Here is a 12,125-nt window from a genome sequence, read left to right as displayed (position 1 = left end):
CATCCCTGGAAGTGCTCACAGAGCTGCAGCCTGGCATGGCATCTGCTAGCACTAATGCTCCTGCTGGAGCCAAAGCCCATGACTATGGAAGACACAAAGAACAAAGTACTCAGCAGCAAGGCCAACATCAGAAACACATGTGATCCAATCAGTAGGAAGGACCCAAAAGGAGAGGCAGGAGAGTGCCCGTCCCTGGAATCTTGAGGACCACAAGGCCTCTCTGTCTGACTCAAAGCTGAAACCTCCTGCATGTGTCCACTCCCCACCAGAAGGGATGAAGCTCCCTCAGAGGGGAGGCTGGCCAGTGTTTCTTTTCCTACCCCTGGTGTGTGGCACACAACAAATGCCTTAGTCATCATTAGCAAAGCGGTACCAGCTTGGCACCATGTTTTCTTGGCCAACTAAACATCTATCCTGTCTAGGAAGTATCCTAGAGGGATACAGAGGGAAGGTCACTGGCTCTGCAGCAACAGGACCTGGGTTCAAATCCCACCTCTGACACTTATGATCAAGTCACCCACCTCCCTGGGCCTCAGTTTCCCCAGCTATAAAAGGAAAGGGATAGATCAATAATCCCTGAAGCCTCAGTTTCCTCAGCTATAAAAGGAAAGGGATAGTTCTGATAATGCCTGAAGCACCCTCCAGCTTCTACCCCCCCCCAAGAAAAAAATCAGCAAGACCTATGGAAGAAATGCTTCTTTAATACATGAAAGTTTAAAGTTACAAATACCGAAAGTGGTCTCTAAGAAGAGTGAACACAGAATACAGCGGTGCCTGGACTTCACAAAAATAGGAAACAGAGACCCTTCTTGGGAGTTTCTTTTTCCTTCATGTTGCCTGAACTGCTGTCTAAGGAACAGACTGAGCTATGACCACGGCACGCCATCAGACCACTCCTGCATGTGTCCATGGAAGAGAAAAAGGTCATAGGGTCATAACCACAGGGAACATATTTATAAGGTTTTGTTAAAAATTCCCTTTTGCAAGAGCCTGGTTTCTTGTCTAGAAAACACTTAACATATAGACCTTAGCCAGAAACAGTAGAGATTTGCCCAAGTGATTCTGTACGTGACTGCAGCCCCCTAATGCTTTTTTAGCCTTCCAGAGAAAGAGGCTATAATATGTGGACACTTCCATTGCAACCTCTCCTGCCCTGAAGCCATCTGCCCATTGAGGAGGTCTGAGGGTGGAATGGTGGTGCTTAATTGCCCTGGCCTGCTGAGGAAGCCCTCTGGGGCCCCTGCATCCTTGAGGGAGCCCCTGCTCCAGCCTTGTGCCCCTAGGGAGTCTGTCAGGGCTGTGCCTCAGAAGGAAGATGTCGCATAGGAAGGGGAGCTAGAGCTGGTGGAAACCTAGGCCCACAGCTTTCCTATGACACACAGAGGGATGGAAAATGAGGACACCAGCTAAGGTGGCCTTCCCCAGGATGCGCAGACAGTTGCACAGAGCTCTTCAGAGTCCAATAGGGACAAACCAGGCCAGGATGTTTGTTACAAGGAAGATGATCTCTACCCAACTCACACATTTCTTAGGCATCCTTAGCTGCCCTCTTACCCTAATAGAAACCTGAGTTCAGGGGCCTGGGGGCCTAAGGCCAAGGACTGGCTTGTTCCTGCCAGGGGCTGGCAGGGACTTGGAATGGTCCCCCCTCACACTACCACGTAAGTCATTCTCTTCCCATTGATGCTTCTGGTTTTAAGCCCCAAGTACCGGTAGCTTTTATTCTCTGGATGGCCATAGAGTATGTCAGTGAAGTAGGCAGGCTCCTCGTGGGCGGGTGCCCTGCAGGTGAGGAATCGGAAAAGGTTCCTCATCTTGTGGAAGAGGTAGGTCGCTGCCTCTGCTTCTGCTGCTGGCTCCTCATACACAAGCTGCTTCATCTCCTCGTAGGTAGACAGAATCACAGCCTGAAACAGGTTAATTAAGACACAAATCATCACCAGCATAAATGAGGACAGGAACAGGCCCCCGAGGACCTGCTTACTTAAAAATGCTGTGTCCTCGAAGGCCGAAACGCAGTAGGAGACAATGGTCTGGGTGGAGTGAATGATGCTGTTATAATGCCATTGGTGCTGGCCAAACACGAGGTAGCCAAAGACCACGTACACAAAGATGTACACGCCTACCAGGAGGGCCATGTGGAAGATGCCCGGCAAGGCTGCCAGGATGGCTTTCTGGGCCAGCCGCACATTGTAGAAGAATCTAGAATACATCAGTGTCTTCAGAATGGTCAGAAAGACCAGGAATCCCAGAGTGATGCGAAGTACCTGGTCCATGTGAGAAATGGCATGAAATGGGGTGAAATCCTCCGAGTTCTTGAGGTAAAAGCCAAGAATTTCCTTGGCCATTCTGAGCTGGATGTACAGAAGCAAGATAAGGAAGAGAAACATGGACTTGAGGCCAAAGCTAAGGAGATTGAATACATTCCTGACATAGTTCTTCTTTTCCTTGTGGATGGTGATGACTTCCTCCACCAGATACACCACGATAAACACCACGGCAGCTCCATACAGATACAGCTCTAGCCGACTGCGCCGGTGGAACAGCGGCAGACAGAACGAGTGGACGGCCAAACTGGGCTCGATGACCCCCAACGGGGAGAATTCAAATACCACCGAAATGGTACAAAATAAGCTGGCGTCCGAACTAAAGGTGGTCAGTTCCAGGATCACAGCCCACGTTCTTTCATCAAGCCACCCGCTCTCCTGAAGTTCCTGCAGCCTTACTGTCGAATTGTACTGCTGCTGGTCAGGGAAGAAATAAAACGGGTACCCCCCCATTCCGTAGGCATGAGCCAGTCCATAAGAATAATAGGCCCATTTGCGGGGCTTTGGCTCGTAAGTAAAGCTGACCGGCCTCAAGTTCACAGAAGAGTCAGTGGGGGCGGCCCAAAATCTCCCGTAGTTTTTCCCATCCTCCATGTATGGGCTGTATCGACGCTGACAGTGGATGCCCTTTTTCATTAACCTATTGGCGGTGGTGCCGGAGAGGAAGCAGGACTTTCTGATAGACTTTGCCCTCACTTGCCGCATCCTCGGCAAGCCAAGAATCCTGGACCAGCTATTAGAGAGGAAAGTTGGATTCTGGCTGTTGTGGATCAAGGGAAGCAGGACACCGGTGAGCCACCTGTAGGTGTCATTTGGTTCTCTGACCTTCTCGAGGCTGGTGGAAAACTGACTCCGGACAGCCTGGTTATGGTGGAAGCTGTGGGAGTGCCCAGTGAGGGAGGCGATGCACAACAAAAGAGCGAGGAAGATGAAATGGTTGACGATGTTCCGCAAAAACACGATGGCTCTCTTTTTAATTCTCTTCCTCCTCCGGAATATTCGGATTTCATCTTCCACCAAGGGTTGGTACATTCTCGTGCCGCGCACCCGGACGATCTCATAGTGCAGCTCTCTTGCATCGTCAGCATCCAAGTTCAAGCCCTGCAGTCGGATCTCGATGTAATTGTACCTCGTGGTCCACGGGATGTTCTTACAGTACTTGGTTCTGCCTGACCTGATGCCGGCCAAAAGCAGGATCTTGGCCACCTGGATCACAAATATAGACTCGCACAGAGAGGACACCGAGGCAAACAGCCATTCCATGGACTTCTGGTATCCGTAGGTTAGCCCGTACATAATGATGAAGAAGGAGGACACGCCAGAGCTGCAGATGACCAGGAGCCAGGCTATGTAGACACACCACCAGTACAGGACAAAGCGAGGCCTGGCTTCAAAGAGCATCACTTTCTTACGCCTCCGTCCAGGTTGTCGACTTGACTTCTTGACTTGCTCTGACCCCTGTTCTACTACGTTGGAGGGCGATGAAATCAAGGCCCCACCCCCTGCTTTTCCGGAGGTCTGACCCTTCCTCTCCTTGGCCTTTGGGGCGGAGGCGTTCTGTTCTGGGGAAACTGCTGCCTTAGGCTGGAGCCTAGAGTTGGGGGGCTTCCCCTTTGTTTCTGTGAGGGCGTTGGCCGCTGCCTCCGGAAGCATCACGTTGTTCCCCGGAGCCTGCTTTTTGGCGGGGACACCCTGGCCCTGAGCCTTCGGCTCGGCAGTCTCGTGGTGGTACCACATCTCCAGGCGCTCCTTCCAGTTGCGGAAGTCAGACGTCATGAAGGCGTGAAAGCGAGGAGCTACCTGTGCTGCAGGCACCGCGCCAACCTTCTTCTGCGAGTAGGTGAAGAGCGCGCTGACAGCCATCTGTAGCGGCTCGCAGATCAGGGCGCTTTCGATGCCTCTCATCAGCCCCCGCAGATGCTTCAGCTCCGCGGACATGGCCTCCGCCTCCGCCTCCTCGTCCAAGCTGAAGAACATGATGTTACAGAGCAGCGTGCTCAGCAGCAGGGTCAGGCAGCAGGACAGCCGCTGCAGGCGGTTGAAGGGCTCCGTGACCACGCTGGAGAAGACCGACAGCCAGAGGTGGCTGGTGCTGAGCAGGTTCGAGGCATGGATGAGGAAGTAGTCCTTCCTGTGGAGCGGCTGCGTCTTGTCGGCCGCCTCGAAGGTCTGCTCCAGCGACTCCGACTCCACCGAGAGCCACGAGCGGCAGAGGAAGAGCCAGATGCGCCGGTTGAAGATGTTTTCGACCTTGACCCGGCTCAGGTACCAGCTGGGATGACTGCCCTCGTTGTTGTGCCACACGCGGATGGCCCGGATATCCCCCAGGTCGTTTCGGGTTGTCAGCAGGAAGGTGTCTGTGCTGCCCCGGTAGAAGGTGGTGAAGTCGGGGTGACTCAGGCAGTGCACGTCGCTGGACGCGTCCGACCCGAGGAGCTGGAGAAAGACGTCGGCTCGCGTGCCAGCGCCCAGGCGGCTCCCCGTGTAGAAGGTGACCAGGTAGCAAATGTGATCGTAAGGGTCGTTGTCAGGCAGGATGATCACGTGTTCCCGGAGAAACCTGTCCGTTTTATCTTTGTGTATCGCCCAGAAAGCCAGGACCAGGTAGGTGAAAAAGATGAAGATCACGGTGAAGAGGCTCACCGGATTTTGGGGGACGGTCAGGATGACCACCGGGCGCAGGTCAATGTTGTTGGGGATCACCACCATTCGAGCAGTCAGGTATTTGATCCTGGACCTGTGGTGCCAGGGCTTCCTTAGTTTGGGCTTGGGCTTGGGCTTGGGCTTGAGGTGACAGATGCAGTGCACGCGCCACCAGCTGATACCATCCCCCACCGCGCAGTCTTTCCTTCCCCACTCGGATTCAACGCCATCCATGTTCAGACAGTGCGCTGCGAAAACGGAAATCCTCACCAGTTTGTTATTCGGCTTCATGACGATATGAGGGGATTGCACGACCACGGAGAGGAGCCACTCGGCTGAGTCGCTGCCTCGGGCAGAGGCCTGCAGCAGAGACTGACTGAGGCAGAGGAGGTAGGGGGCCTTGACTTTGCAGGTGGGATCAAACAGCTCTCTCTTGTTGGCCACCGGCGGCATGTCGGGGGGGATTAAGAAAGAAGCGATGGGGAGCGTGTGGGTGACATTGCTGCCCACGTAGAGCCAAGCCTTGAAGAGGACTTTCACTTCTGTGATGATGTGGATAAATACCTCCTTGTAGCCTCCGTTCGCCACAAAATTAAAGACTCCTGTGGTCATTTTGAGGCCGTCTTTATCGGGTCCCATGGTGAGATTAAAGACAGCTTCCTTCAGGTTTTTTCTAACGATAAATGCTTCAACTACCTCTGGTTCGACCTCCAAGAGGTCCCCATTCTCTGTGGTCTCACTCATCTTGAAACCAACCACATCTACGGAGAGGCTTTCTTCTTGGCTCAGCCAAGGGAAGGGGTCATCCTTAAACTCATAGAACACAGTGGAAATGGGGCCTTGCCTCTCCAAATCAGTGACATTACTTTTTCTCAGTGTTGGGTAAAAACAATTTTGGCAGTCTTTCTTGGCCAAGAAGGCCCCTATGACATTTTGCTTTTCCTCTTTCTTGAAGTGCACTTTGAAGTTTGGGGTTGATATGACTGTCTCCATCTCCCCAGGTACTTTAATAGACGATACTGTATCTGCCAGCCACCCCACGACATAGAGAGTTTCATTAACTATATCCTTGTGAGTACTAGTTTTGAAGATATTAGACAAACTGGTTGAGATGCCAACACTCACAACTTCTATTTGTTCAGAGTGGAAATGTTTTTCCCTTTGCCTGTATCTCTGCAGTGCCAGGTTAATTTCCATTAGCCTGTGGATGGCCGCCTTCTGCACAGCTGCAGTCAAGCCGGAACCTTCCTGGGTGAGGACCAGGATGGTTATCGTCACTTGGCTAATTTCCACCAGGGTATTGGTGGGCAGGTGTTTGCTAAAATTGATGAGGCGTTCCTGGATCTCAGTGTAGTTTGTTTCGAAGTCGGGCAGAGGCTTCACATCCTTTAAAACAGAAGCCACCAGAAAGGCGAGATAGCCTGCTTGGACAAAGTGCCCCTGTTGAAACAGAGTGGTCAGCATTGCATCAGATGAATTCTGAGTGAGGCTGAGCAGGTGACCCAATACGGTATTTGGCGAATCTTTGTCCAGGGGAGAATTCACAGTGGCATACAGGGTCACTTGGGAGAAGGCACCGAGAGAATCATAGACCTGAGCATATATTGTCACCAAGTAGTTATTGGCTGGCATCCCGAGAGGAAGAAAAGAAGGAGGAGTCACAGGCTGAGCCCCAAAGTACATCACAGCCCCCAGAGTATTCTGCTCTAAAGAACTGATGTAATCCACATCCCAGAAATTGGAAGCTATGATTTTAAAACTGAGAGGTAGATTAAAGTCTCTAAAGTTGCTACATTGGACAACAAATTTGGTCACTAGGGCTGCGCCTTTGTCAGGGTGAACGTTGCACTGGCCAATGTGAGGTGGAGAATTGATATAAAAGGAATGGTTAGAAACTGAGAACCCTCCCCCCCAGTTTGACACCCTTAGAGAAATGAAGCAGAACTGGTCTTGAAAACCTTTAAAAGCAGAAGCTTTGATTGACAAGTAAGGGTTGCTTCTCCCAGTGGTGGTCTGACGGACCCAATCAAATGGGATCTCCTTCTTTGAGACAGAAAAGAGTGACCAAAGATAGTAGACAGTAGCTGATCCACAGTCTGTGCACTTTCCAGACAAGGTAAATCGATCTGTGATAATTAAGTTATTTTCACAATTTTCAATGCATGAAAAGCTTGTGGCAGGTGTGGGGCCAGCAGTCACAGTGACCCTCTGATCAGCATACGCTTTCCTCTCATCCTTCTGAACCACCAGGCGGAAATAATACACCTGGTTGCCTCGGAGTGTTTCTGGTAACACGGTATGCACGGGCCCAGATTCCTGAATCCACCTCAAGTCTGGCAGCTGGGGAAGGCAAGTGTCTGTGGTGGAGGCAGGCTCGATCACAAACCTAAAGTGGGACCTGTTGGTGGTGCAGTACCACCTAAAGTCCAGGCCCTCAGAAGGGTTGGAATCAGGGTTGCTGGAATCTGAGGATGCTGACCCATTCAAAGTCCAGCTCTCGTTGAAAGCCACCTTGCGGAGGTACCCTTTCTCAATGATGGCTTCTAGAAACGACCTTTTAGTAACGGAAAGAAACATATCAGCAGAGGCTTTTAGCTGCTTCTTAGCCGTGGTGACAGTCACGGAGAAACGCACCAAATACAATCCCTTTACCAAGGTTCGCTCGGGAACGAAGAAGATGGAAGAGTGCTTCATTTGTTTGGTCCACCACGTCTCCAAGGGTCTGTTCCAGTTTGGAGTGGTGTTTACATTGGGGATGAGGTAGAAATTCCAGTCATGCTTCACTTTATGGGGGATGCTACAGTTGACCCGCACAGCAGTATTAATGGTAAAGGGATACTGTGCATCCATTTCTACACTGTCACCCTCCTTGATTCTCACCTCCTGGATGAAACAGGGGTTCTCAACGCAGGCTACAGTAGACTTGAGCACTTTGGAACCGTACATGTCCAGAGAGGCTTCTAAGATGGCTGGCTCCAGACTGTTTGTGGAGCAATCCGCTTTCTCCATGAAGCCTGCATAGACATCAGGGTGGAATGGCAGGACTGAACGAGGAATGAAGCTGGAGGCTCTGGGGAGCCTGTCCCGATAAGTATACGTCCGGTTGTGTCTGAGGCTGGTCCCAGGGAGATGGAGGTGAAAAGTCCACTGGATGTGCAGGAGAGGATGTTGTAAGGGGATGAACCACACCAGGTAGACGAGCCCATGGGGCCCCAAGGGGCCGCTGTTGAAGAAGTGGACTTCCAGGTCTTTGTGGGGTCTGGTCCCAAAGAAGACCACCCCTTTGGGGCTGAGATAGAGGTGCACACTCAAGTGGTCACAGTGACTCCCAAGAAAATCCAAAGTGAACAGCCAGGACAGGCCTTGCTGCTGATAAAAAAGGAGATGGGTCTGGGACTGCTGGGCACTGCCAATGCCTGGGGCTGCCCTGGAGTAATAGACGCCAGGACCATAGGAGCCCGTATGAGCCTGTTGGAGATTCAGGTGCAGAGTACTGCCCCTCACCCAGATGCTTAGGCTGCTATTGACTAGGTGCAGGTGGCCCTCCAGGGCCTGGCTAATGACCCGGCAGGCCCCACGGTCCCATCCCCAGCCTGGCAAAGGGAGGTGGGCCAGTGTCCAGCTGGGGTCTCCTTGGCCATGAGTATTGCCAGGAATGCAGGAGATGCCACCAGCCTCAAGATAAGGGTTGCAGGTCACTTTCCAGGCCTGGCAGAGGCCACAGCCCCGGGGCTGATACAGCCTGAAGGTTAGCCTGGATCCTATGGGTTGGAGACCCCAGGAGAGGTGGAGGGCCGAAGAGGGCCTCTGGGACAGAGGAGAGGAGCTTGCACTGAGAACGTGAAGCAAGGCAGCCTCGACAGGCCTCCCAGGAATGGAGCTGGGACCTGATCTGGGTTTTAATTGGAGAGCCAGGCGAGGGCATAGGGCACCCTGGCGACCTAAGCCTAGGCTGGCCTTAGGGACTAACTCAAGGCCTAGAGCCAGGTCCCATTTGGAGGCCCCACCTGAGGAGGCCACAGGATCAGGGCCACGGGCAGGCTCAGAGGCCCGGCCTAAAGGGAACCCCAAATAGGATTCTGGGTGAGGGGCCGGGGTTAAATTGGAAAGGGGCCCGCGAGAGGACGAACGGAGAGCTTGCAGGCATGGGTGGAGGCGCTGCCTGGACGCTGGCCCGACTGGAGGTGGAGGAGCCGGGGCAGAGCTGGGGCAGCGCCTAGGAAGTGGGGATGGTGGCAGCAGCGGCAGCAGCGGCAGCGGCAGCAGCGGCAGCAGCAGCAGCAGCAGCGAGAAGCGAGCGAGCGCTCCTCCGGGCAGCATCCTCCCACCTGAGCTGGCTCCGCTCGACCCCGAGGCGCGGGGCCAACGTCCGCCACCCGCAGATCCTCGCTCGCTCGCCCCGCGACGAGTGTGTGAGAGAGTGCGCGCGAGTGTGCGTGCGTGCGTACGGGTGTGTGTCTGGAGGAGACTCGTTCTCCCCGAGGCTCGCGGTCCAGAGCACCCGCTGGCCAGTGAGCTCAGCGCCCATTTCCACCAAGGAAAAACTGAGGACTTCAGAGGCCCGCGAGGTCAGCACCCCACTGGTCTATACCAGCAAAGAAGGAAAACCTCAGAAATCCAAGAGCCTATCCTCCCGCCCTTTCTACGCCGACCAGGGAGTACAGCCCCAAACCTACAGACTGAGAAACGGAGCTGGAGAGTAGAGGGGGGCTCAGAGACCCTTCCCCCACCCGAAAACCCAGCTGACCAGTCCACCAAGGACCCACGAGGAAACATACTATCACCTCCTGACAGAGATGGGGTGCAGAATAAGACTGTTTATTAACACGGCCCATGAGGAAGTTGATTTTGCTTGACTGTGTATTTATTACAAGGGTTTTTGGTTTTTTAAAGGGGTGAGGGAGTGGGAGGGAGAGAAAATGGATTTTTGTTCATTGAAATAAATTTCATTTAAAAACAGAGTCTAGATCTTTTGTTTTTCCGAATGAATGTTGTTATTATTTTATCAATCATTGTAAAGTATCCCCTTGGTAATTTGAGTGCTTAAAAGTGTAAATTAATTTTAGTAGTATTGCCTCTCTTCTTTAACCAATACCAGATGATTTTAATGATGGCTGTTTTATAATGTAGTTTGAGATCTGGAACTGCTAGTCCTCCTTTATCCCTGTTTCTTTTCATTGATTGGAGTTGTTACTGTTTTCAGAATGGTTTGCTTTACATGTCATTATTGTATACGTTGTTTTCCTGGTTCTGCTCATCCCACTCTGCATCAGTTCATACAAATCTTCCCAGGTTTCTCTGAAACCATCTTCTTCATCATTTCTTATGGCATCTCATTTACACGCCACAATTTGCTTAGCCATATCCTAATTGATGGTTACTCTCCTAGTTTCCATTACTTTGCTAAAGCAAACAAACAAACAAAAAAAAACAAATAGGAAGGATGCCCGCTTTCCCCCTATTATTTGCTATAGTTCTGTAAATGCAATGTAAATAGTAATAAGACAAGAGAAAAGAAATAAAGACATAAATCTAGGTGAAGAGGAGATAAAACTATCCTTATTTGCTGACAATATGACGGTTTACTTTGAAAATCCTGGTGAATCAGGAAAGACAAATTGAGACAATAGCTTTAGCAAAGTTGCAGGCTATAAAATAAATCAACAGCATTTCTATCTAATAATAACAAAATATAAGAAGTAATAATAGTGAAATTCTATTCCAAATGTGATAAAATACATAAAATAGCTGGAGACCCAGTCTCCCAACCTCCCAAAGTGCACAAAAGGCTTGTATGGATTCAGTTACAAAGTGTTCTTTAGAGAAATAAAGAACAAGGTGAGCAGCCAGGAAGAAGCGAGGCACGGACCAATACCTTCCACCACACTTCATAATACATTCTAACTGGATATAAAACCTTAATATTAAAGATCATAAAAAAAGGAGAAGAGAAACAACGTATTTCTCTCCCATCCATGAGCAAGAGACGGCAGCAATTACAAAAGATGAAACAGATAACTTTGAGTACTTGAACTGAACAGTTTTTGTATGGACAGCATTAATGCATCTAAGATAAGGAGTTTAAGTGGTCAAATGGGGGAAAAATCTTTGCATCAAATTTCTCTGATAAGGGTTTGATAACCAGATCTATAATTTATAAATATATATTTACATATATATAAATAATAACCATTCCCCAATAGGGAAGTGGTCAAACAGGTCTCAAAAGTGTTCACTGCAGAGTGTTCACAACCAAATAGAAAAGTGCTCCAAATCACTAATACTAAGAGAAATGCAAACCTGAGCAACCCCGAGATTTCACCTCAAACCCTGCAAATTGACAAAAATGATAAAAAGTGGCACCAGTCAGTGTTGGAGGGGTTGTGGAAAGATAGGCACACTAATACATATGTTGGTGGAGCTGTAAAATGCTACAAGTATTTTGGAAAGCAACTTGGAATTCTGCAAATAAGGTGCCTAACACGTCCAAACCCTTTGAACCAGAGATTCCATTACTGGACTTTTATCCCAAGGAAGCCGCTAGTAAAAAGGAAGTGCTCATGGACCCCAAAAGATTTAGAGCAGCACTTTTTGTGATAGTGAAGAATTGGAAACAAAGTAGATGCCCATCAATTGGGCAAACAATGGAGGCACATGAATGTAATGGAATATGTGTGTGATGAACCAGAGAACCCTGAAGAGCTCGAAGGGAACAGATGCAGAGTGAAGTCAGCAGAGCCAAAAAGCAATCGGCCCGGTGACTACCCCGCTGCAAATGGAAAGAACAATACCTCAAAATCAAAGGTAAAGTTAAATAAGGAGACCTGGGAAGGTGGGAGGTCCACAGGCATTACACACCACACGCGGTTCTGGACTTTTAAAAAATGCGTTATCAGCTGTGCTGGCTTTTTTTTTCCTCTCTAAAAATACCATTTGTCTCATGGGATGGCTCTCTAGGAGAGGAAGGGAGGGATGCTTGGGGTACGATGGTGATATGAGAAACAGAAGATAAGGGGCAGCTAGGTGGCGCAGTGGATAGAGCACTGGCCCTGAAGTCAGGAGGACCTTAGTTCAAATCCAGCCTCAGACCAGACACTTGGCACTTACTAGCTGTGTGACCCTGGCCAAGTCACTTATCTCAATTGCCTAAAAGAA

At 50.4% G+C, this 12,125-nt stretch overlaps 1 protein-coding gene across 1 annotated transcript in view; it reads right to left on the bottom strand.

Moving 5' to 3' along the window:
- Nucleotides 1–681: 681 nt before the first annotated feature.
- PKDREJ (polycystin family receptor for egg jelly) overlaps nt 682–12,125 on the bottom strand; it is a 15,316-nt gene continuing 3,872 nt past the window's right edge. Inside the window, exon 2 of the mRNA XM_020977470.2 lies at nt 682–12,116. Within this exon, the coding sequence (XP_020833129.1) occupies nt 1,650–9,290 (7,641 nt within the window). The 5' untranslated portion in view covers nt 9,291–12,116 and the 3' untranslated portion in view covers nt 682–1,649. The remainder of the gene's footprint in view (nt 12,117–12,125) is intronic.

This window comes from Phascolarctos cinereus, unplaced genomic scaffold (assembly GCF_003287225.1).
Source record: "Phascolarctos cinereus isolate Bilbo 61053 unplaced genomic scaffold, phaCin_HiC Scaffold_1;HRSCAF=81, whole genome shotgun sequence".
Lineage (NCBI taxonomy): Eukaryota > Metazoa > Chordata > Mammalia > Diprotodontia > Phascolarctidae > Phascolarctos > Phascolarctos cinereus.
This window is presented reverse-complemented; position numbering and strand designations above follow the sequence as displayed.